The following is a 26,953-nucleotide window of genomic DNA, read 5'->3' as shown; positions in this document are numbered from 1 at the left end:
AGGTTTTATCTATTCTTCTCTATTTTTATTTATTCATTTATTTTTTATTTTATTTTTTACAGCTGTTCTATGTCTTTTAATCTATTCTTGTATTTTACTGTTATTTTGTTTTTTATTTATTTTTCTGTACAGCACTTTGGTCCACTGTGGTTTTTTTTAAAGCGCTTTACAAATAAAGTTGGATTGGATTGAATATATTACCCCTCTCTCCCATACTAAATTAAAAAATGATTCAGTTTCCTGGTGCGTCCGTACATATCATGCCATGTTTCTTTTAAAACTCTTCTTCGCTCGTTGTAACATCTGTCAACATCCATTTTTTAAATTCACGTGACTCTAGAAAAATGTCTTTCCATTGCAGTTTAGTGTGGTATACCATTTGCACCACACCTGAAAAATCACCTCTTGCCAGTGCCAAAACTTTGAATCGAAAAACAAGAGATTTGGCGAAATTGTTGTTTTTCCATTAGGTAAATTTTTATGTACAAGTTTTATTCGCGCAATTTTAGGGTCAATGGAAAAGTGACTAGTGACTGATTACACTGGTAGACAACAAATTTATTGTTTAAGTTTTTTTGAGCTGATTTAGGATAATTTTGGTGTGCTGAATCCAAAAATCACATTAATTTTGCTCAATCAGGTCAACTTTCTGAACTATGCTACATATTGGCTTTTTAACATTTTTGCTTACATTTATGGGCATTTTCACATCATATGATACAAATTCTTTCATATTTCTTGCAATAAACGAGTTCTGAAGATTTTACTTTTGCCAATTTATGATTAATGTTTTTTTTTTAATATTACAGGTGAATGAAATGGCTTTGACTAGAAGATCTTGCAAAAATAAGCCTGACGTATTCTGCTACATCTGCGGTGAATACACCGTTGTACCAAACAGGAATCCTGTTAGAAAATGATTTTTTTCTCTCAAAACCTGTTTTGGGTGAGAACTATATAAAAAAAATCAACTGATAAAGTCACAAAAATGTAACCAATTTTGTGAGAAGATCAAAATTTTCAAAATCAAATGAGCAAAAAAACCTGACCTGATTGAGAAAAACAGATGTCATTTTTGGATTTAGCGGTGCAAAATGGTCCTAATTCAGTTGAAAAAACCTAGACAACTTGCAAAAAACATTTTTTTGTAACCCAGTGTTATGATTGATAGATTTGATAGATTTATAAATTACAAAATTAGATTAGAATTCAATTAGATTTTGTTATATATGATCATATTAAAAACTATTTAAGCTGTTTATTCATCTCAATTTTAATTTTCTGTTTTTACAGGAGTGGGAGAAAAAAAAACCCACTTAAGACCAAACCCTGCGACTTCCTGTGAACTGCAACATTAATGTGTTTCTCTCAGTCTGGTCATCGATCCAACACTTGATAATCAGCGATAACTACCACATCACATCGGATTTACAAACTAAGACTACAGACTCATCCTGATCAACTCTGCACCGAGACTATGAAGAGCCAATCAGAGAGAGGCGCATGCTGTCTCCTCAAATACCACTGGATAACCTTACTTCAATGACTTTGTACGTGTTTTTCTCCTTTTTACTAAAGGGAGGAATATGATGCCGTAGAATTTTAGACAATCTAACAGTTGTTTCTGACAATGATACACAATGGGATGTTTCAGTACAATAAACGGCATGAAGTTTAAAGTCAATGAAGTTTGAGACAGAAAGAGAAAAGCCCTTTTGGATTTGTAGCTTGGTTCATATATGCTGGTAGCCAAGATGTAAATATATTTACACCATTATTCAGCCTTTTGGCTTGTATTGCTAGCTAAAAATGCACTTTTTATTCAAATAAAATTGTACTGACAACAACCGTGGCTTCAAAGTTTGTTTGTTTTTTTACAGTTGATCTTCACATTTGTCACTTTAATTTGAAGAAAGGAGTTTCATTTAAGATACAATATTTTTTTTTTAACATGAACACATCTACTTTTTAAAATGGTGTAAAAATCCATCCATTACAACAAAACTTATAAATCTCTTATTGCAAAAAAAAAAAAAAAAATCTACGTATTATATTAAAATGTGAAAATAGATCTCGGTATGGAGTATTTTTGGCACAGCTCTGATAATGACAGAAAGAAAAGACTTGTGATTACACATAAAAAAAAATAAAATGACACAGATGTACAGTACATTATCATATATAGTTGTCTTGGTCAATATAATTTCACAACAGCGAGGACAGTGATGGCTGACAAATTCACGAAACAGAAACAGCAGTAGATGCACAGACAGGGTGAAGGCACTTGTTGATGCTTGAGTGCAAGTTTAAATAAAGAAATAGAAACAGTGAAACTAACTTTAATGTTCCCTTTATGCTCTTGTTTATCAAATGTTCTTAAGTGTCCATGTGTGATCTGTCTGTGTGTGTGTGTGTGTGCGTGTGTGTGTGTGTGTGTGTGTGTGTGTGTGTGTGTGTGTGTGTGTGTGTGTGTGTGTGGTGCATCAGGCTGTGTGTCTCCTGCGGTGAAGCTTGTAGTGATGCAGGAGTTCCTGGTGGCTCTTCTTCTGTCGGCTCTTCTTCCTGAGCCCAGCAGGTCTTGGCTGATCTCCTCTGGTGGAAGACCTGCCACTTCCTATGAACGATGAGAGAAGACGTTACGCTTCTGGTGTAAATACGGTCTAGGTCAGGGGTCTGCAACCTGTGGCGCCAGGGCCACGTATGGCTCTTTAGCATCTCTCTATGGCTCCCTTGGTCAAAAAACATCTGGAACATTTTGAAATGTACTGAATGAGTCATTACTTTTTAACACTGGTATAAGCCTAAATCTATTCTAACTTTGTCCATCTGCAAAAATGTGCAGAGTTTAGTAAATAATAAAATGATTTTTTTGACAGCATAAAAACCAAAATGGATGCTTTTCTTGCCATATTCAATATAAGAGGCTCAATTTGCATTTGTTCGTAGTTTGTAAGTAAGCCACTATACATGAAAGTTGCACTTTTTCTCCATTAACCCTTTCATGCATAGGTCACTCCAGTGGTCAGTTCTTCTCCAGCTGTTCTCTTGTATATTCATGGGTTTTGATGTTTTAGTTCCATATCAGCCAACACAGTGGACACTTATGCACCATCCCATACACTGACATTCAGACCATTACTGTAACTTTGCTGTTCTTGGTAAACCTGACCTGCACTAACATGTTTGAGTGTAAATCAATTGTTATTTGTTAGACAAGAAGGTTTTTTTTTTTTGCATATTATCTCCATGAAGTGACTAATTATTAGCATTAGAATATGTTAAAATGTGAGAAGACATCAGATTAGCAGCATTAAAAATGTTTTTATTTCATTGTTTTCATATCACTTTCTGATATTGGGTTTTAAACACGTTTCTTTACTTCAAAAATTAAATGCATGGATATTTTTGTAACTCCATAGGAAAAAAAAACTCGATTGCATTGTTTTTTTCATGCCTAAGGAGGAATAAAATCACTGAAGAAAAACGTCTTGACTAAGGTTCTCACAATTCATGCATGAAAGGGTTAAACAACATAATTATGTTTTGGAAATAGTGTCCATCATTAAAAATTTTATACAAATCTTGAATGTTTTCTTTCTTGTAGTTGTATAATTTCATAAATACACCCGACACTTCATTATTGTAATGGAAATCCAAAGTTAAACACCAAACTTATCACAGATAGGCTGCAGCAGAGCAGCTACCTCATGGTAAAATGTAGAAGGGTTTAAATATTTTTTTCATGTCTCCAGTCAGATTTCTTGATTTTTCTCTGAGACAAAAATGGCTCTTTAGGTTGTAAGGGTTGCTGACCCCTGGTCTAGGTTGACAGCAAAAGCACTGACTAAGCAAAAAACAAAGGTCCACATATAGATACAAGCTGCATATTAGTATCATTATAAAGCTTTATAGAGATCTGATGGTTTACACTGCATTACTGTGTTGCACAACCTTTGAGATAAGATAAGATAAGATAAGATAAGATAAGATAAGATAAGATAAGATAAGATAAGATGAGATACCATAACGTAACATAGCATAGCATAACATGAAATAACATAGTATAACATAACATTAAACTTTACTGATCCTACCAAAGGGAAATTCACTGATTATAATGCATAATAATAATAACAGTAATAAAACTTTACAGGCTATATCCTCCTGAGACCCAGGAAAGTGAACATTTTTAGGTTTTTTACATTAAACAGCTGTCTTGATTATAAACTGTATAATGCAACAGTTTTTTCAGATACATTTTTAAAATTATTTTTATTTATTTATTAATTTTTTAATGGAATGTCCTTTGCAATGGACTGTACAGGGGTTGGACAAAATAATGGCAACACCTTCACCTCAAGATGATAATGCCCCAATCCATACAGCTAGAATTGTTAAAGAATGGCATGAGGAACATTCTAATGAAGTTGAGCATCTCGTATGGCCGGCACAGTCCCCAGACCTCAACATTATTGAGCATTTATGGTCAGTTTTAGAGATTCAAGTAAGATGTCGATTTCCACCGCCATCGTCTCTAAAAGAGTTGGAGGGTATTCTAACTGAAGAATGGCTTAAAATTCCTTTGGAAACAATTCACAAGTTGTATGAATCAATACCTCGGAGAAGTGAGGCTGTAATTGCCGCAAAAGGCGGACCTACACCATATTAAATTATATTTTGTTGATTTTTTAAGGTGTTTCCATTATTTTGTCCAACCCCTGTATTTCTTAAGTAAAGCTGTCAAACTTTTGTCCCCTACAGAGGACAAAACTGCATTGCTGGGTCTCAGGAGGTTAACATATTTATATTAGACTATACTGAACATGTTATATTATGAACATGATTAAGATCAGAATTCAGGTACAACACCTTAACTTACTATCAATAAACATAAAGTAGGGCATTATTACCTCCGCCAAGGAGGTTATGTTTTTGCCAGGGTTTGTTTGTCTGTTTGTTTGTCTGTCCGTTAGTGTGCAACATAACTCAAAAAGTTATGGACAGATTTTGATGAAATTTTCAGGGTTTGTTGGAAATGGGATAAGGAAGAAATGATTAAATTTTGGTGGTGATCGGGGGTGGGGGGGCCCACGGGGGGGGCCACTGATCAGCCTTGGCGGAGGTCTGCGCTCTCCGAGTGCTTCTAGTTGAGATTATGTGTCATGTAGAGTCATTAATGAATCCTTCACAAATATATAAGAGCAAACATACTACTAACTCAGTAGATACACTAATAAGTAACTAATTATGGTGAATATCATCTCCTGTCAGGCAGAAACTTCGTAAGTCCATTTTTGGTCTTTTTTTAAGTTATAAAATGATTCTATTGGTCAGTCTTAATGTTGGCCTGATGGTTTTTAGAAATATTTAACCAATGAAAAGCATTGAAAACAGCAGGTGACTACATCTCTTAATTCCATTCATTTATTTAGAATATACTTTTTTAGTCCAGTTTCCTGAAAAGTAATCGTTTTGGACATAAGAGGTTTCTACCCAATAGCAACCATATGCATAACCATTATGTAAAATGAATGAATGTGTAAAGGAGAGTTATTAATGGGACTGACTTGTTTCACAGTGCGGTCCTTCAAATCCTTGGCACCGACAGCGGAAGCTTCCTCCTGACATGATACAAACTCCATCATTCATACAAGGGTTGGGTTTGCACAGGTTCACTGGCTTCTTCACCTCTGAAAATAGAAAACAAGTCACACGCTTTAATTTTCCACCAAGAATATTTCTATGTGCGCAGTCTTGAAATGGCTTTTAAAAACATGTTAAGTTGTACTAAAGTAAACCCTAATTCCTAATCACTAACCAACAAATATTAAACTTCTGGAAAAAAAAAAAGAAAATGATCGGGAGTGGTGGTGGGGTGGGGGGGCCAGGGGGGCCCACTGATCTGCCTTGGCGGAGGTCTGTGCTCTGCGAGTGCTTTTCTAGAAAAGACAGCGCAGACCTCCGCCAAGGCAGATCAGTGGGCCCCCCTGGCCCCCCCCCCCCGGACCACCACCAAAATTTAACCATTTGTTCCTTGTGCCAGTATCAACATTTCCTGAAATTTTCATCCAAATCTGTCCATAACTTTTTGAGTTATCTTGCTAACAAACAGACAGACAGACAAACCAATGCCGACAAAAACATAACCTCCTTGGCGAAGGTAACTAACACACCACTTAAACAGTCACCTGGAGCAACTTCAATGTCTTGCTCAAGGACATTTCGATATGTGACAAAGGGTAGGGATAGAACCACCAACCTTCTGGTTTATAGATGACCTGCTCTACCAACTCAGATGATGGTGTTATATGTGAAGGTTTTACTACTATGTCAAATATTCCCATAGATAACACTGGTCAACAACAAATTTATTGTTGAGGTTTTTTGAGCTGATTTAGGATCATTTTGGTGTGCTGAATCCAAAAATCACATTCATTTTGCTCAATCAGGTCAACTTTCTGAACTATGCTACATATTGGCTTTTTAACATTTTTGCTTACATTTATGGGCATTTTCACATCATATGATACAAAATTCTTTCATATTTCTTGCAATAAGCGAGTTCTGAAGATTTTACTTTTGCCAATTTATGATTAACGTTTTTTTTTAATATTACAGGTGAATGAAATGGCTTCGACTAGAAGATCTTGCAAAAATAAGCCTGACGTATTCTGCTACATCTGCGGTGAATACATCATTGTACCTAACAGGAATCAAGTCACAAGTTTCATAAAGTGTGCTTGTGAAAATGATTTTTTTTTCCCTCTTAAAACCTATTGTGGGTGAGAACTATATAAAAAAATCAACTGATAAAGTCACAAAAATGTAATCAATTTTGTGAGAAGATCAAATTTTTCAAAATCAAATGAGCAAAAAAACCTGACCTGATTGAGAAAAACAGATGTCATTTTTGGATTTAGCGGTGCAAAATGGTCCTAATTCAGTTGAAAAAACCTAGACAACTTGCAAAAAACATTTTTTTTGTAACCCAGTGTAATAGAAGAAACTTATTGAACATCTGTGATATGTTCACTTACATGTGGTTCTCAGTTCTCTGACAGCAGAACAATGGCTCTGAAAAGGTTTGTGTTCTTACCTGAGCACACCATCTGCACCAGCACATCCTCAAAGTACTTGAGATCCTCATAAGATGGAACTGAGATCATGTGCTCCTCTGAACCAGCGATGTTCAGCAGCCTTTCTCGCTGAACGTCTCCGATCCCAATCACAAACAGAGAAATTCCGTTGTTTCTAATTTTCTGAGCCGGTACGACAGCATCGTCTCCACTGGAACCGTCCGTCAGCACCACCACGGCCTTGTTGACCCCGGGTCGAGCTCCCTTAGCCACGGTGAGGACGTTGGAGTGGATGTGGAGCAGAGCCGCTCCTGTGGAGGCCACCCCTCCCATGTAGTTGGCTTCAGCCACCGCTTCCAGGACGGCCGAGCCCGTCTCGTGGGTGTCCAGGTTGAAGACGGTGCTGGCTCTGCGGCCGTAGGTCACCAGCGCCACCTGGGCCACGTCACGGTTGATGTCAAACTGGACGGTGAGGCTGCGGACAAAGTATCGAAGGGTGGCGAAGTTCTCACGGCCGACACCACCTGAAGCATCCACAGCAAATACCAAGTCCACTGCCTGGCCTAAGCACCCTGATAAGATAAGATAAGATAAGATAAGATAAGATAAGATAAGATAAGATAAGATAAGATAAGATAAGATAAGATAAGATAAGATAAGAGAGATCTGATAAATTAAGCTAAGTTAAGTTAGGTTAAGGTAAGGTAAGGCAAGATAAGATAAGATGAGATAATAGAGATCTGATGAATTAAGATAAATTAACTTAAGTTAGGTTAAGGTAAGGTAAGGTAAGGCAAGATAAGATAAGACAAGGTAAAAGAGATCTGATCAATTAAGTTAAGTTAGGTTAAGGTAAGATAAGATAAAAAGATAAGATAAGATTAGATAAGATAAGATAATAGAGATCTGATAACTTAAGTTAAATTAAGTTAAGTTAGGTAAAGGTAAGGTAAGGTAAGATAATAGAAATCTCATGAATTAAGTTAAATTAAGTTAAGTTAAGTTAAGTTAAGTTAAGTTAAGTTAAGTTAAGTTAAGTTAAGTTAAGTTAAGGCAGTGTTTCTCAACGTGTGGGGCAGGCCCCCCAGGGGGGGCGTGAAGGCCTGCCGGGGGGGCATGGGATCACTCCTGGGTGGTTGTTTTTTTTTTCCCCTACTTCAGGTTAGAACATGCAGCAGGTGGAACTAATATTTTAGTGTTGGAGCACCCTGCACTCATTTTAGGGATGTACAACAAACAAATCTACTGCCATGGTGATCTGTCACTAGACTAGACAAAGAGTTTAGGTTTGGAGAATGGACAAGGATTGGACTGGAAAAAAAAAAGTGGAATCTTTCTGGTTTTGCACAATTTGTACAGATTGCACTTTAATGTTCTGAGATGTGCAATGGAAACAGGCTCATTGCAGCCACTGATATTGTTAAAATGTTCATCTTCATTACCAAAATTAGTTTGTTGTTCTAAAAAAAGTAACTTTATTGTCATAGTTGTAAGATAATTATGCATTTCCAATTTTTATTTGGAAAAATATTGTCTTGGAGCAGTTTTGTTGAGTTTATTAGTATTGTTCAAGCAAAAATCTAAGTTATTTTTAATTTGAACAAAAAATTATTCAAGGAAAAGCAAAAAGTATTGTTATAATATTGACGTTTCTTTCAATAAAAGTTATAATTGCACCACTGTTACAATGTTGCTGGGGTTGGGGGGGGGGGCTGGAGATTTTTCGTCCTCCAAAGGGAGGCCCGACAGAAAAAGATTGAGAACCGCTGAGTTAAGGTAAGGTAAGATAGGATAAGATAGATCTATTAAGCTAAGATAAGATAATAGAGATCTGATAAGTTAAGATACGTTAAGATAAAATAATAGAGATCTGATAAATTAAGATAAGATAAAATGAGATAGTAGAGATCTGATAAGATAAGATAAGATAAGATAAGATAAGATAAGATAAGATAAGATAAGATAAGATAAGATTTGACTTTCTTTATCCCACTGTGGGGAAATTTCCACAGTTAACAGAACAAAAGACAGATAGAAAAATCACAAGGGAATGAAAAATGAAATATAAAGATTTAAATTATAAATTTGGTATTCATATAGATATTTATACAAATATAAAATTCAAATTAAAAGTGTAATATTATTTACATATTTACATTGTGGGTGCACATGCACATGGCATGATATGGGGGCTTGTATAGTCTGATGGCTGTGGGGAGGAATACTAGGTATAACATGCAAAATACAAAGTCAAATAAAGTATGACATAAAAGTATATAAATGGCATTTACTTGTAGGTTTCATTATTCCTTTTGTATCAGTGCCTGTGCAGATTATGTCTCATTTACTTTAAATTCAGTACCTTGGGTATCCACGCTGCAGATTTTGGCTTTGAGCTCAGGGATCTTCGCACTGAACCGATCAGGGGATGAGTATGTAAGAGTCCGTTGGGGGTTCCCTGTTATGTTATTCAGTTGTCCCTTTAGAGTGTCTAGTCCCACTCCCACCAGGAAGATCTCTCTGTCCCGTGCATATTTCGAAGGTTCGACCACATCATCGACTGCCGGAGTGGCTGTGATCACCACCACCACGCGGGGCAGATCATCTGAAACATCTGCAAACACCTGCGGGCTTACGAAACCATGCCGAGTCACATAGAGAAGGGCCTGGCCTGTCTTGGTCTCACCGCCCACAGGCTGAAGTGCATCCACGGCCCTCAGCAGACCCTTCAGGTCCCCTTTGAACGCGCCGACCTGGGCCTCCACTCTGGCCTCTCCGCCGTAAACCGCAAGACCAATCTTAGTGGGGGTGTCGTTCCCAATCACGGTCTGTAGAAAGCGTTTTAAGAAGGACTTGAGTCGGTGGAAGCCTTCTAATGTGAGCGCGTCAGATCCCTCCACCAGGAAAAGTAGGTCCACTGAGCAGTCCAGAGATATTGCAGGAGCTGAGAAGGGATTGAGTGTTGGTTATATGAACATAAATAGAGGGTATGCATATACGTCATTTCACCCCCGGGGTACGCCCCTCTAAATCAGACTGAGTGGCAAAAACCAACCTGCTCAACATGATGGAGTATAGCAGTAAACACAGCAAGACTGGGAAAATGTGAAATATGAAATTAAATGAAGGACAATTGGACTGGACATGGATCTGTACGAGCTACCAAAGAAAAAGTGGTCCAGCAACATTGACATGTGACCCAAAATCATGTGTCTGGACATCCAGGGTGTAGGGGATCATCGCTATTTTTACCTGAAACAAATATACATGGTTTCATCATGACTGACAACCACGGTCCAAAACTAGGACCCAGAACCAGCTGATCCAAAGTGCATTTACAGTAGACCGTGGACTGACCCCAGTGAACATATGCATGATCTACTGGTACTGAGGAGATTTACTGAGTCTAGTTCAGATCAAGTACTTTATACAACACACATGCTATTGCTGTGGACCAGCAGGGGACCACTGGATTCTGGGAAATTAGGAGATTTTTTTCACCTGTTTTTAAATAACGATATTATTTTGTAATATTATGGCTTTATTGTCAGAATAGGATGATTTTAATCTCATAAACGAATGACATTTTTGTTAAATTATGAGGTTTTTTTATAACTACAACTTTATTCTCATAACACTGTGATTCATTTTGTATTCGACTTTATTATCATAAAATTACGGGTTTTATATGGATATTTTATGTCTTTATACTCGTAGTGACAAGTGTTTTTATTTTCTCATGTGGCCCTAATACTCTGTCGTATCTTTATTCTCCAGTTTCCCCGTATTTGAAAAACTGGGTCAGCCTCAGTTTAAGTTAGATTACAAATCATGTAGGAGCACAAGGTTCAGAATCACAAGATGAAGACAAAAGCCATGAAAGATCTGATCATGAAACCAAGAGCTTTACTAAGAAGTAACGTTAGCCAAAACAATATGTAATTTAAGGTCTGATTTTACCCAAAAATACAGCATAAATTAATGTTACCCGACACCAAACGGGATCCACAGATCTAGGTTTGGTTTCCTGGATTTGTGGATCCATCTACTTCTCTTTTCTTTGTCTTTCGGTGTCTGTAAAACGATAGCTCCGACTGCTTTTCAAACCTGTTCATAAATCAATCTCACAACAGCTCTTCCCCATTTTTTATTAAATATTGTTCTTAAGTTTTGACGGTATTGAAGCCAGCGCTGTCACTCATCTCCCTCTTTCTGCCACTCAGTGGGCGTAACCGAGGTGACTTCCGCTAGCAGTGACGTCACGTGCATACCCTCTATACATCTGAAGTCCATGATGAGGTTCATTAATAATACAGATAGTGTACAGACCACAGTGAGGGTGTCCTCCATATCCAGGTGGACACACACAGTGGTAGCCTTCTGGTCCTTCTGATACACAAGTCCCACCATTTAGACAGGGCTGAGAGTCACAGGGATCTACAGCGGACAGAGAAAATATATCTGAACAAATGAAACAAACACACAGTGTATGAAGCAAATAGTGAAAACAAAAAACAATGTCATTACCTGGACAAATAGTCCGATGGCAAACTGTCCGGTGTCTTTTATAAGCTTTGCTGTACCTGAAACACAAATACACTAGTTTTAATTAGATAGAATAAGATAGTTTATTTGCCTTTTGTACACATTCATAGGAATTTTTATATAATAATGATTATATTGTGAATTGGATATGTATTTTTCACTGAAGTAGGATTCAGTGACATGTCAAATATATTTGACTGATTGAAGTTTTTGTTTTTGAAATATGTGAAAACTGCCAAATTCACATTAGTTCCTTCTTGCTCGACAAAAACTAAAAATGCAACCTGTTTGTTGTTCACTGTGAATGCACTTTTCAAGTCAGCGGCTTCCATTTTATTCTGATTTGCACATTATAAACATTCATTCATTCATTATCTGAACCCACTTTATCCTCACTAGGGTCACGGGATTTGCTGGAGCCTATCCCAGCAACTTATGGGCGAAGGTGGGGTACACCCTGGACATGTCACCAGTTCATCACAGAGCTGACATTATAAACAATTAAATAATAAAAACTACAAAAAAAAAAAAAAAAAAAAAAAGAGTTAGATCATTGTGCAGGAGAAGCCAAACACCAAAATGAGCAATAAAAAAATTAAACAGTCATATAAAATCACAGAGATTAATCCAAACACAAGCATCAGTATAATATAAAAAAGAATAAAACAATGCAACTTACATACAGTAGATGTGATATGATTCAAACTGACTGCACTTTATATATTTATCGTATTTTAATTGTATTTTAATTGCATTTTAAAAAATGTATATTACTCTGCATTTTTAATTGCAATTTGCACTTTGTGGCCCCCTGTCTGTGAAAAGTGCTCTATAAATAAAACTTACTAACTTACTTATAAGCTGACATATAATACAAGGAAAATATATGATAAAGTATAAATATTCAGTCCTTTTCAGATGTTTTTTAAGGAAAGATAATATACAGCAGATATTGTTTGAAGTGGGTGATAGAGAAAGTCCTCAATATTTCACAAATAGTGACAATTAACCCCATCAAAGGTGTTTATGACTCCCCTCCATCCTTTAAGATCTTCCATGAACAACTGTCTTCTCTTTTACCTTTAGAGAAACTGACTTTGGATAAATACAATCGGGGCCATCTCTTTAATGAATATTGGTTGCCTCTACTTTCTGGTATGGAGAAAGTTTGAGTTTGTAGATAACGAATACTGCCCTATTATTGCTATTTATGTTACAGTATGCATAATTATGTTCATGCTTATGTTGTTACCCTTATTAATGTTTTTGTGAGGATGATGATGTTTTTTTTTTTTTGTTGTTATTATTATTATTTTTATTTTATTATGATTTTTTATTATTATTATTATGTATTTGTTTATTTATCTTTCTTTAGATATGTATATTTTTGGCTTGTTACTTTTGTGTGTGTTTAGTTGATTTATTTCTTAAGGGATGGGAGGTGGGAAGAACGCACAAAGGAGAATTGTAAAAAGTGAGACCCAGTATGACTATGTTTGTACTGTATTTGGAGGATTCTCCTGTGTGAAATAAAAAGATATTAAAAAAAAAAAAAAAAAAAAAGGTGTTTTTTGTTCTTATTGTTGATGTTTGTTGATAAGAAAAACTAGTTTTGTGTGTTTCTATGTTCAATGTTTTGTCCAAGTTCATGTAGACAATAAAAAAATCTATTAAAATCATGAACCATCCATGATATGTTATTGCTCAGCTCTCCTCTCAAATCAATGAAGTTTCCATTTGGATGTTTTATGTGCCCTATAAACACAATCTCTGGCCTCAGTTATTAAACTACAGAACATGACAAGCGAACCATTTTACTGCTGTAAAGTTTCAATGTCCTGTGAAATTATTTGTGTCCGACGCTGCTTTGATTTGTTAGGGTGGAAGGAGGAAGAACCCATGCTTGTTTTTATTAGGAGCCTTAAACAGACGCTGCACATTAACACAGGGAGCTGCCATGTTTAATCACTGTCTTGTGGCTCGACGAACAGTGAGAGGGAGGTATTTTATATTCAGCTACAGTGACCCCCGTCTCTGTTTTACTTAGAAACCTCTTTATCAAGCTTGCAGGTGATAGACGGTGGAAATATGTTATGCTGACATCAATGAAAAAAATCGCAAAGCTGTTTAATTTAAAAAGATGTGTCAATAATTGTGCCAATAACCCTCTAACCTCTGAGACATTATTCCAGGTAAACATGATGCTGCGAATTGGTGTCTGTAGAAGTGTCATAAAAGCTGCTGTGAGTATGTGTTTGTGTTTTTTTTCTACAGTGGTTTTGCTTCACTGCAGGGGTCGCAAACATGCGGCCCGGGGGCCAAATGCAGCCCGCCAAAGCTTCCAGTCCGGCCCGTGGGATGAATTTACAAAGCGCAAAAATTCCACAGTCAAGGCTGTGGAACTCATTTTAGTTCAGGTTCCACATACAGACCAATATGATCTACAGTAAAATAATAACAGCATAATAACCTACAAAAAAATGATGACTCCATATTTTCTTCTTGCTTTGATGTGAGAAAAATAATCTTACATTATGCCTATAAATAATGCAAACTTAAATTTTTTGTCATTGTTTTAGTGCAAAAAATAACATGAAATTATGGAAATATTTCCATTTACAAACTATCCTGTAACAGTAAAATGTCAATAACCTGAACAAATATGAACAACTTGAAATGTCTAAAGAAAATTAAGCTCAATTTTAACAATTTTCTGCCTGTTACAAAGTGTTTAGTGTCTTTGTAGATCTGATCCATAATGCACATGTAGAAATGATAAGTTGAGGCAGAATATTGTTAGAAACTGCACTAAACTTTGAGTTTTTTTAATTTAAATTTTAGTTTTTTCAGGTTATTCCCATTTATTTTTGTTTGGATAGTTTATAAAAGTAAGTATTTTCATAATTTAATTGTGTTTTTTGCACTAAAACAAAGACAAAGATTTGGAGTTGTCATTATTATGCTATTATTTTACTGGTCCGGCCCACTGCAGATCAAATCGGGCTGAATGTGGCCCCTGAAAGAAAATTAGTTTGAGACCCCTGCTTTACTGTGTATTTTAGTGTCAAAACAGAGTGGAATAACAGAAAAAGACAGAGAGGAAATGCAGTTTGACAGGTTTTTTACTAAATAAGGCACTAGAGATGTAACAATATTGTGACTAAAATTCTCACGGTTATCTTTATTATTGCGGTGTTGTTGAAATGTGCTCAAAATGTTCAAAAAACACTTTTGCACACACACTGAAATAATTGTCAGCTTCCTGATAAAACCTGCTATGTGACTTTTGGCAAATTTTACAGGAGAAACAAAAAACTGTTTATATAACAGGAAACTGGGAAATATGACAAAAAAACATCTGTTCCTTTAACCCTTTCATGCATAGTGGTCACTACAGTGGACAGCTATCGTACAGCTGTTCTCTTATCTTATTTTCAAGGATTTAGTTGTTTTAGTTCCATATCAGCCACCACAGTGGAAGCTTATGCATCATCTCATACACTGCAATTCATAACATTACTGTAACTGTGCTGTTCTTGATAAACCTGATCTGCAGTAACATGTTTGAGTGTAAATCAGGCGGTTGTTATTGTTGGTAGACTGTCATTAACATTAATTTTTTTACTTTTTTTTTTTTTTGCATATAATCTCCATAAAGTGAGTATGTTAAAATGTGACAAAACATCAGATTAACAACATTTAAGAAATTATTTCATAGTTTTCACTGTGTATCAGTAAATTACGGTGGCCCAGAGGTGCAACAGGCCAAAAAATTATCCACTAGACGAAAAAAATTATCTACTACAAGAAAAAAAAGAGAACAGCCTAAAAAAATTATTCACTAGATGAAAAAAATTATCTACTACAAGAAAAAAAAGAGAACAGCCCAAAAAAATTATCCACTATAAGAAAAAAAGGAGAACAGCCCAAAAAAATTATCCACTATAAGAAAAAAAAGAGAACAGCCTAAAAAAAAATTATCCACTAGATGTAAAAAAAAATTCCCTATAAGAAAAAAAAGAGACCAGCCAAAAAAATTATTCACTTTGGGCTAGTAGATAATTTTTTTTTCGCCTGTTCTCTTTTTTTTTCTTTTAGTGGATAATTTTTTTGGGCTGTTCTCTTTTCTTTCTTATAGGGGATTTTTTTTTTCGTCTAGTGGATAATTTTTTTAGGCTGTTCTCTTTTTTTTTCTTATAGTGGATAAATTTTTTGGGCTGCTCTCTTTTTTTCTTGCAGTAGATAATTTTTTTATCTAGTGGATCATTTTTTTAGGCTGTTCTCCCCTTTTTTTCTTATAGTGGATAATTTTTTTGGGCTGTTCTCTTTTTTTTTTTTTTTCTTGTAGTAGATAATTTTTTTCATCTAGTGGATAATTTTTTTTATGCTGCTCTCTTTTTTTTCTTGTAGTAGATAATTGTTTTCATCTAGCGGATAATTTTTTTAGGCTGTTCTCCTTTTTTTTCTTGTAGTAGATAATTTTTTTCGTCTAGTGGATAATTTTTTGGCCTGTTGCACCTCTGGGCCACCGTAGTAAATACATGTTTCTTTGCTTCAAAAATTAAACACATGGTGTCCAGATGAGTAGACATTTTTGCAACTCCATGAAAAATAGGTTCATAAAAAACGATTTCAATTGCCTTATTTTTTTCATGCCTAAAGTGGAACAAAAACACTCAGGAAAGAAAATCTCAATTAAGGTTCTCATAATTCATGCATGAAAGGGTTAATGTTGGTACTTATGATGGAATGTAAACAACTTTCACAGGAGACTGAAATGTGAAGCTATACTAGGGGAGATAGCAGGTTTTTATTCCCAACCAAAAATGTCACTTAGCAGGTTTTATCAGGAATCTGACGTAATTTAACTAGAGCTGCAACCGATTAATCAACTCAAAGTGATGTAAAAAAAAATCATTCAACCACCATTCTCCTGAATCAAAGCTTTGTTTCCTTCATTTCTCTGCTGTTAAACATTGGTTCCACTGTTGTGTTTCACATGGATGCTTATTGTGACGCTTCAATTCAGGAAAACTGCAATAGAATATCTCCCTTCAATCAATTCGAGTCGATTAATCGAATCGGGACTTTTTGCATTAACTTCAAACACCTAGCTGATTAATTGGTTGCAGCTCTAAATTTAACCAAGTTGTATTTGGAAAAAAATAAATAAATAAAAAATAACTAGAAAAGCACTAGGAGAGCGCAGACCTCCGCCAAGGCAGATCAGTCACCCCCCCACCCCCCATCCCCCTGATCACCACCAAAATTTTATCATTTGTTCCTTGTGCCAGTATCAGCATTTCCTGAAATTTTCATCCAAATCCGTCCTTAACTTTTTGAGTTATCTTGCTAACAGACAGACAGACAGACAGACAAACCAACGCCGGCACAAACACAACCTACTTGGTGAAGGTAATAAAATAACACACACGTTGGCAGAAACATTAAAATATTAACATGTAAACATCAAAAACACAAATGTGCATTTAAGATGGAATCTTATGGCCTTAAGAGTTATCTGCACCAGGAGTGGGAACTGATAGGATTTTATCAATGTCAATGCAATGTCGATTCTGCTTACCAGTCCAATTCTTTATCAGTTCTCCTATTGATTCCTGAGTTTTTTTTTCAGTGAGAAAAAAAAGTAGTTGGACAGGTCATAGCAGAGCTTGTTTGATGATTTTCCAGATCAAGTTTGAGTTGTTTTAGTTTCTTTTTGAGAGAGAAAGAGACAGAAAGATAAAGATGTATGGGACGGAGGGTAGCGTGCACTTGGACTGGGTCATGTGTACCTCCGTCCCATACATCTGTCTTTCTCTCTCTCAAAGTTTATTACAAAATGCGTTCAAGAATTTTATTACAAAATGCGGTATTATTACATATGAGGTGAAAAATATTACATTATTACATATTGCACCGTTACTACAGAATGTGGCGCGAAACCCAGTCAAACTGGATAAAAACACAGTAAAAAAAAAAAAGAAAGAAAATCACCACAACACTGCACACAACAGTAAAAACAAAAAATGACAAGGACAACGGGTAAAAAAAAAAAAAAACCTGTGTATTTTTATAGCGAGTCAGTCTCACTCACCAGTCTGTGTTTTACACCCCCCATTATTAAGCATTGCACTGAGCATGCTCAGATATCTATGGAAAGACCAACATCTATTCTCATACGTACAGAATGCTCACCGCTGATACATTAGGGGTTAAAGGGTTACAGCAGTGTTTTTCAACCTTGGGGTCGGGACCCCACATGGGGTCGCCTGGAATTCAAATGGGGTCACCTGAAATTTCTAGTAATTGATAAAAATAAAAATAAAAACTTATTAATAAAAAATATATGGTGAGTTGACAGAGACAATCCCAATACATAAAAGACATGTCAAACTGTGAAGCTGAAACTGTCAGGATCTGTGCCTATGTCACTCTCAGCTCCTCTCTTTTGGTCATGCCTGTGTGACCCTCAGTTTTTCCGTTTTTCTAATTATCATCATTAGTCTCACCTGCTGGCGCTGCGTGGCTGCAGCCAATTATCTTTAGCCTATTTAAGGCTTTGGTTTGCAGCCATGCAGCGCTGGTCCATTTCTCTTCACACCTTTCCATAGCCCGGACATTTTTCCATATTTATCACGGACTCTGATTCAGGTTTAGTATGTTTTGTTTTTTTTTCATTGGACTCTGATTTAGTTTTTTGTGTTAGGTTTTCTGTTGTTTGGTTTTTATTTTTTGTTAAATAAAGTTATTTTTTCCCTTCAGTACTGTGCACTTGAGTCCTCTTTTCCCCCCGTTGTGACAGAAACTGAAGCACTGTGGTACTGTTTATCTGTCAAATGTTCATTGTGGTCAGTTTCAGATGCTGCAACTCTTTCATAATTCATAGTTTGAGTTCTTGTTTGTTCAGTATTAATTGTCAGCCTTGTAAATCCAAGCTGGACTGACTGTACATATCCTGACCAAGGAAAATAAAATTTTCACTTTGTGCAGTAACCTCAACCTGGCTTTTCTGCCTCCGTCCATCATAATATACATAATACTAAATGTCCTCTAAAATTAATGTTTATTTGCAACATAGTATAGCAAACTATTACATGACCAAAAACCAATTCATTTCAGCAAAAAAAAAAAAAAAAAAAAAGTCTCAGTCTTGAATGTCTGGGGTTGCCAGAAATTTGTGATGTTAAAATGGGGTCACGAGCCATAAAAGGTTGGGAACCACTGGGTTACAGCATCATTTTAACCCCTTTCTGAGGTGTAAAGTTACTCCAGCCACTATATGATATGGAGAATTACTAAAATTACTATGTGGATGTGTGACATGAGTAGTTCAACACCAATATGACAGAGAATCACAAGACACTTACACAGAACCAAGAGGCTATAAAAGTCTTAGTTTGAGTTTTTGGACTAACTTTAACCTGAGAAAAGTCCACCTCAGACTGAAGTTATATTTAGAACACTTTGTCAGGTTTTACTGGCTGCTGTTCAGGCCTTACCTTCAGGAACCTGAAGCCTTGAGGCCTCTTAAACCCACTAGATTTCACCAATGAAAAGAGCAATCCCACAGCCTGTGTTGTTTTAATACGTTTATTAAACTACCCAATCAATCAAGACAAAAAAAATCATTAGTCCCATTGGAAATCTCAGGATGTATAGAAGTTTGGAACAGAAAGATAAAAAAGGCTTGAGTTTTATTACACCAGCGCAGAAATCTCAGGATACAAGATGCTGGAGACTATGTGGTGAAAGTAAAGCCAATCATTTTCATATATTTTGAGACTGCCCTTATATTGTGCCTTTTTGGCAGGTTTTGAAGAAAAGCACGGAGAAAATTTTCAAAGTCCAATTTCCATTCACATTTGAATCTATATACTTGGGAAAAGAGAACCAGGGGAAAACACATTCACAGGGTAAATATCTATTCAGAATATTGTCAGTAGCAGGGAAAAAAGCCATCAGAAGGAGTGGCTAAAAAAGGATGCACCAAAAATGAAGGACTGGATAGAGGTTATACATGACATCTATAGGACGGGGAAGTTGACTTTCTCTGTCAGACTTGATTCAGACAAATTCATCAAGTATTGGAAAAACTGGGTTGATTTTATTAGACTATTAAGAGCGGATTTTCCTTGATCAGAGTAATGTGCATTTAGATCCATGCAACCCCTTGGTTCGTGCTACACACTTTAACCCTTTCATGCATTGTGGTCACTGTAGTGGACAGATATTCTCCAGCTGTTCTCTTGTATATTCATGGGTTTAGTTGTTTTAATTCCATGTCCTCCTGAGACCCAGCAATGCATTTTTGTCCTCTGTAGGGGACTAAAGTTCAACGCTTTTAATTAAAAAAAAAAAAAAATGCTGTTCATTGTAAAGGGCATTCCATTAAAAAATAAATAAATGAAAATAACAATAAAAATGTATCTGAAAAAAATTGCATGTTGCAGTTTCCAATCAAGATGACTGTTTAATGTAAAAAAGCTAAAGATTTTCACTTTACTGGATCTCAAGAGGATATCAACCAACACAGTGGACGCTCATGTATTATCTAAACTGATATCACTGGTCTACAATTTTTTAGAAATGATTTGCTTCAGACATTAAATGTGCTAAATGTTACGTATTTTAATAAGATTAATTGGAAAATAGATGACAAAAGTGCCGGTTTGCTGATGCTTTCAAGGTGTATGATTAAGTGTTATTACACATATATATTGGTTTATGTACATTTATATAATAGTTTTAGAAATCTTCCACTAAATAGAACCTGTAAAGTGAATGTATTCTAACGTGCAGACAGTGTTTTGAAGTAGATCTTGTAGCTCTGAGACAAATATTCCTTTTGAGTCAAACCCATTCTCTCGTTAATTCTTGAATTTCACATTTTGACCCGAGGCTGTATCTTGGAAAGTTCAGCCAACCAGCATTTTTGACTTAATTTTTCTTTATCAGTGACTCTCATGTGGTAAAATTTCATTACTTTTATTCTGGCAGCATTTTCCTTGTAGACCAGTGTATTCAGACCATTACTTTAACTTTGCTGTTCTTGATAAACCTGTTCTGCACTAACATGTTTGAGTGTAAATCAACAGTTAATTTTCTCAAACAAAAAGTTTTTTTTTAATTTTTTTTTTTATGTATTATCTCCATGAAATGAATAAAAACTAGTATTAGAGTATGATAAAATGTGAGAAAACATCAGATTAGCTGCATTAAAAATGTTTTTATTTCATAGTTTTCACACAGTATATCACTTTACGATGATGGATTTTAAATATATGTGTCTTTGCTTCAAAAATTTTACGCATGGTGTCCAGCTGAGTGGACATTTTCGTAACTCCATGAAAAATAGATTCATAAAAAAATTCAATCACATTGTATTTTTCATCCCTAAATAGGAATAAAAACACTCAGGAAAAAAAATCTTGATTAAGGTTGTCATAATTCATGCATGAAAGGGTTAAATGTTCAATGTTCATCTTATACAGGGGAAAAGAATGGAATGTGAAATATATGTGTTATTTCCCTTTAACTATATTTTGGGTGGTGGGGGGTAATAAAAATAAATAAATAAATAAATGAAAATAACCAAATGAGATTAAAAGTACAATTTATCTACATTTGATGCCATTGCCCCCTCTGCCTCACCTTGCCATCACAGCACTGCTGCAACTTTATTTATTTATTTTTATTTTTAATTTTTTTTTTTTTTTTCCTTTTAATGGTGAAAATAAACTCCCGGCCTATGTTGGGAAATGTTTTATATTATGTACTATGAAAGTGTCTTTTTCTTCCTCTTCCTACTCCTTTCTGAGCAGTACATATTGAATTTATTTTGTATTACTAGTGTACATGGCAATTGCTATTTTGTCTTGATCACCTTTATTTCCTAATGTATTTGCTCGGATATTAGTTCCTTTTACACCAAAAATGTTTAATTTTTTTCTTCTTCTCAAAACAAATGAATGAATGAATGAATATAGAGTTATAACCCACATTAATGCAGTTCTGTCAGCATTTAAGTGGGATGCCCAAGAGGATTTTGGAGACATTTTCACCTACAGATTTGCACATATTTGTCCATTTTTATGCACAATATCATAAGCAGTGATGATTTTCATTACAGTGGGGTCATATGATTCTATATCCAGCTCAATGTGTTAGTGTTTTCTTTCAGAATGCTCACCTATAGAAAGGACAAAGCGATGTATATGGGGAATACCCCTTGGAGCCTTTCCAGCACATGAAATTCCCCTGCAGCTCTTTAACTGTCTCCAATGTCTTCCTCTCACAGGGATACGACTCCAGCTGACAGCCTGGAAACAGGAAAACACGGGTTAAGAAGATGATACATGATTAATGAGTCTAGGATCCTCAAATATCTATAACACTGGTCAACAACAAATTTATTGTTTAAGTTTTTGAGCTGATTTAGGATCATTTTGGTGTGCTGAATCCAAAAATCACATTCATTTTGCTCAATCAGGTCAACTTTCTGAACTGTGCTACAAATTGGCTTTTTAACATTTTTGCTTACATTTATGGGCATTTTCACATCATATGATACAAAATTCTTTCATATTTCTTGTAATAAACGAGTTCTGAAGATTTTACTTTTGCCAATTTATGATTAATGTTTTTTTTTTAATATTACAGGTGAATGAAATGGCTTCAACTAGAAGATCTTGCAAAAATAAGCCTGATGTATTCTGCTACATCTGCGGTGAATACACCATTGTACCTAACAGGAATCCTGTTAGAAAATGATTTTTTTCTCTTAAAACCTATTTTGGGTGAGAACTATATAAAAAATCAACTGATAAAGTCACAACTAGAAGCACTCGGAGAGCGCAGACCTCCACCAAGGCTGATCAGTGGCCCCCCCCGTGGGCCCCCCCACGCCAAGGAGGTTATGTTTTTGCCAGGGTTTGTTTGTTTGTCTGTCTGTCTGTTTGTCTGTCCGTTAGTGTGCAACATAACTCAAAAAGTTATGGACAGATTTTGATGAAATTTTCAGGGTTTGTTGGAAATGGGCCCCCCCGTGGGCCCCCCCACCCTCGATCACCACCAAAATTTAATCATTTCTTCCTTATCCCATTTCCAACAAACCCTGAAAATTTCATCCAAATCTGTCCATAACTTTTTGAGTTATGTTGCACACTAACGGACAGACAAACAGACAGACAGACAAACAAACAAACCCTGGCAAAAACATAACCTCCTTGGCGGAGGTAAAAATGTAGTCAATTTTGTGAGAAGATCAAATTTTTCAAAATCAAATGAGCGAAAAAACCTGACCTGATTGAGAAAAACAGATGTCATTTTTGGATTTAGCGGTGCAAAATGGTCCTAATTTAGTTGAAAAAACCTAGACAACTTGCAAAAAACATTTTTTTGTTACCCAGTGTAATTAGTGTGTGTATAATGTTAAAACAGAAAACTGATATCGTACCAGTGGGGGTGGCATTGCAGACAGAGAAGGTGGTCAGTGTGGTGTACAGGCCGTTGACAGCGTCATAGAAATGCTCTGCAAAAAAGACGTGGCTCTCCATTGGTTCGCTGGCCAAAGCGTGAAGCTCCTCCCACCTGAAGCCCAAACAGAGACGAGTACAGTGGTTTACGTGTCATCCCTGTCACTGATGATACAGTCGATTGTCAAACATACCTGGGGTAGCGCAGACCCACAGCAAACAGGACCACCCCTGTGTCTTTGAGCTGTTCCGCCGCCTGCAACACGTTGCCCTGAGACCTCCCGTCTGTCAGGAGAATGGCGATGCGGGCCACATCCGAGGAGTTACGGCCGCCTGGGAAACCCTTTCTGAGGATATACTTCAGAGCCAGTCCGGTCTGGGTGCTGCCTCCTCTTTAAGTTAAAGGAGTGATATTTTGCGTTTTTAAATGGAATTATGCATTTTCAAACATTTCCCTGCGGTCTACATAAACTGTAAATGCTATGCTTGGGTCTGAATTCTCCACAGGTCCATCTTCAACCCTAATAATATGTAATATGTGTGGAAATTACCAAAAATAATAACTTGCCCGATAAAGGGTTAAAATTAAATCTTTATTTTTCTGTGAAAAATGTAAGTTTTTACATAGGAAAGTTTTGTGATATAGCATTAGATCCTGTTCTGATCAAATAAAAATGTCTTTAGTATTTATGCATATTCCTGCTTTAAAGGAGTGACATTTTGCTTTTTTAACCCTTTCATGCATGAATTACACTGGGTTATAAAAAAATGTTTTTTGCAAGTTGTCTAGGTTTTTTCAACTGAATTAGGACCATTTTGCACCGCTAAATCCAAAAAGGACATCTGTTTTTCTCAATCAGGTCAGGTTTTTTTGCTCATTTGATTTTGAAAAATTTGATCTTCTCACAAAATTGATTACATTTTTGTAACTTTATCAGTTGATTTTTTATATAGTTCTCACCCAAAATAGGTTTTAAGAGAAAAAAAAATCCTTTTCTAACAGGATTCCTGTTAGGTACAATGGTGTATTCACCGCAGATGTAGCAGAATACGTCAGGCTTATTTTTGCAAGATCTTCTAGTCAAAGCCATTTCATTCCCCTGTAATATTAAAAAAAACATTAATCATAAATTGGCAAAAGTAAAATCTTCAGAACTCGTTTATTGCAAGAAATACGAAAGAATTTTGTATCATATGATGTGAAAATGCCCATAAATGTAAGAAAAAATGTTAAAAAGCCAATATGTAGCATAGTTCAGAAAGTTGACCTGATTGAGCAAAATTAATGTGATTTTTGGATTCAGCACACCAAAATGATCCTAAATCAGCTCAAAAAACTTAAACAATAAATTTGTTGTTGACCAGTGTTATGAGACCCTTAGTCAATTTTTTTTTTTTTTCCAGAGTGTTTTTATTCCTCTTTAGGCATTTATGAACCTATTTTTCATGGATTTACAAAAATGTCCACTCCGCTGGACACCATGTGTTTAATTTTTGAAGCAAAGAAACATATTTAAAACCCGTCATCAGAAAGTTGATATACTGTGTGAAAACTATAAAATAAACATTTTTAATGCAGCTAATCTGATGTTTTCTCACATTTTCTCATATTCTAATGCTAGTTATTTCTTCACGGAAATAGTATGCAAAAAAAAACAAAAAAAAAAAACTTTTTGTTTAAGAAAACTGTTAATTACAGTCTAATAACAATTAGCAATTGATTTATACTCAAACATGTTAGTGCAGATCAGGTTTATCAAGAACAGCAAAGTTACAATAATGGTGTGAATGTCAGTGTATGGGTTGGTGCATAAGTGTCCACTGTGTTGGCTGATATGGAACGAAAACAACAAAATCCTTGAATATATAAGAGAACAGCTGTAGAATAACTGTCCACTGTAGTGACCAGTATGCATGAAAGGGTTAAAGTGGAATTATGCATTTTAAAACACTTCCCTGTGGTCTACATGAACTGTAAATGCTATGCTTGGGTCTAAATTCTTCATTAATTCAACTCCACAGGTCCACCCTCAACCCTAATAATATGAAATATGTGTGGAAATTACCAAAAATAGTCACTTGCCCGATAAAGGGTTAGAATTAAACTTTATTTTTCTGTGACAATTTAAGTTTTTACATAGGAAAGTTTTGTGACATAGCATTAGGTTCTGTTCTGATCAAATAAAAATGTCTTTAGTGTTTGTGCATATTTCTGCTTTAAAGGAGTGAAATTTTGCTTTTTAAATGGAATTATGCATTTTAAAACATTTCCCTGTGGTCTGCATAAACTGTAAATGCTATGCTTGGGTCTGAATTCTTCATTAATTCAACTCCACAGGTCCATCTTCAACCCTATTTCTGAGTAATGACACCAGAAAGGTCGTTTTGAGCGCTGGCCCTTTAAATGCAAATGAGCCACTTCATGCCCCACCCCCTCCAGGTTGTTGGCTGCAAGGTTATAATAGTTTTGGATTTTTCATCATAGTTTAGTTTTATTTAGTTTGGACTTTTTTTTCTCTAATTCAGTTAGTTTGAATTAGTTTTTCGAGCAGGTTCCCTAGGTTTTATTAGTTTTTGTTTTTTTTCTAAATGCTTAGTTTAAGTTTGACTATTAGTTTTTTGCGTTTTCATATCCTTTATCTTCCTCGCTGTCATATTCAAAGAAATCCCAGACAGGACTCTACTGCTTTCTCCCAACTTTAGTCTCCATGTTTCAGGTAGAGTGGGGACGAGAAGACGACTCTGAACGACAAGTGACGAGAATTGAGGGTCCGTGAAGTGCCGTACGATGCTGCCAGCTGAAATTCCTCGAGCAAAAATAGTCCATTTCATATCAATCCGACGAAAAAAAAGGGAATTTTATCCATAATTTTTGAAAGTTTTAGTTAGTTTTGTAAGCACGCAATACAGTTTCAGTTAGTCATCATTTTTTCTTTTAATTTTAGTTTTTATTTATTTCAGTTAATGAAAATGTTTTTTCAATTCTAGTTTTCGTCATTTCATTAACAATAATAACCTTGGTTGGCTGTGCTGCTCTCTCTCTCTCTCTCTTGCTCAACCAATAACTGAACATTTAGGTAATTGACTCGAAGTTTGGACATATTCTGCTGTTTGACACAAATAGGTACACTGTAAAAACTAAACTTGAGTTGAATAACCTTCCATTAGAATATGTCAAAACCTACAAGTACGTTGGACATATTGTATCTGATAACACTGGGTTTGAAAAAAAATGTTTTTTGCAAGTTGCCTAGATTTTTTCAGCTGAATTAGGACCATTTTGCACCGCTAAATCCAAAAATGACATCTGTTTTTCTCAATCAGGTCAGGTTTTTTTGCTAATTTGAGTTTGAAAAATTTGATCTTCTCACAAAATATAATAATTAATACCAAAATAAGATTGGCAAGCACACTTTATGAAACTTGTGACTTGATTCCTGTTAGGTACAATGGTGTATTCACTGCAGATGTAGCAGAATACGTCAGGTTTATTTTTGCAAGATCTTCTAGTTGATGCCATTTCATTCACCTGTAATATTAAAAAAAAACATTAATCATAAATTGGCAAAAGTAAAATCTTCAGAACTCGTTTATTGCAAGAAATATGAAATAATTTTGTATCATATGATGTGAAAATGCCCATAAATGAAAGCAAAAATGTTAAAAAGCCAATATGTAGCATAGTTCAGAAAGTTGACCTGATTGAGCAAAATGAATGTGATTTTTGGATTCAGCACACCAAAATGATCCTAAATCAGCTCAAAAAACTTAAACAATAAATTTGTTGTTGACCAGTGTAATCTTAGTGATGATAAAGACATTCAAACTAAGGCTAGGAGTCTTTATGACAGGAGG

The 26,953-nt window shown here is 35.5% G+C and overlaps 2 protein-coding genes across 2 annotated transcripts in view; one reads left to right on the top strand and one right to left on the bottom strand.

The window, feature by feature from the left end:
• The window catches only part of afap1l2 (actin filament associated protein 1-like 2), a 147,022-nt gene extending 145,175 nt beyond the window's left edge, over positions 1-1,847 (top strand). Inside the window, 1 exon segment of the mRNA XM_030163228.1 lies at positions 1,294-1,847. Within this exon segment, the coding sequence (XP_030019088.1) occupies positions 1,294-1,320 (27 nt within the window). The 3' untranslated portion in view covers positions 1,321-1,847.
• Positions 1,841-26,953, bottom strand: part of vwa2 (von Willebrand factor A domain containing 2) — a 72,141-nt gene continuing 47,028 nt past the window's right edge. Inside the window, exons 6-14 of the mRNA XM_030163218.1 lie at positions 23,293-23,490; positions 23,080-23,213; positions 21,814-21,943; positions 11,604-11,659; positions 11,406-11,513; positions 9,439-10,020; positions 7,097-7,648; positions 5,568-5,690; positions 1,841-2,614 (exon numbers count right to left, since the gene is read on the bottom strand). Of these exons, the coding sequence (XP_030019078.1) occupies positions 2,484-2,614; positions 5,568-5,690; positions 7,097-7,648; positions 9,439-10,020; positions 11,406-11,513; positions 11,604-11,659; positions 21,814-21,943; positions 23,080-23,213; positions 23,293-23,490 (2,014 nt within the window). The 3' untranslated portion in view covers positions 1,841-2,483. The remainder of the gene's footprint in view (positions 2,615-5,567; positions 5,691-7,096; positions 7,649-9,438; positions 10,021-11,405; positions 11,514-11,603; positions 11,660-21,813; positions 21,944-23,079; positions 23,214-23,292; positions 23,491-26,953) is intronic.

The sequence above is a fragment of the Sphaeramia orbicularis genome, chromosome 19 (assembly GCF_902148855.1).
Source record: "Sphaeramia orbicularis chromosome 19, fSphaOr1.1, whole genome shotgun sequence".
Taxonomy (NCBI): domain Eukaryota; kingdom Metazoa; phylum Chordata; class Actinopteri; order Kurtiformes; family Apogonidae; genus Sphaeramia; species Sphaeramia orbicularis.
Note: the sequence above shows the minus strand (reverse complement) of the source record. Positions and strands in the feature narration are given on the sequence as shown.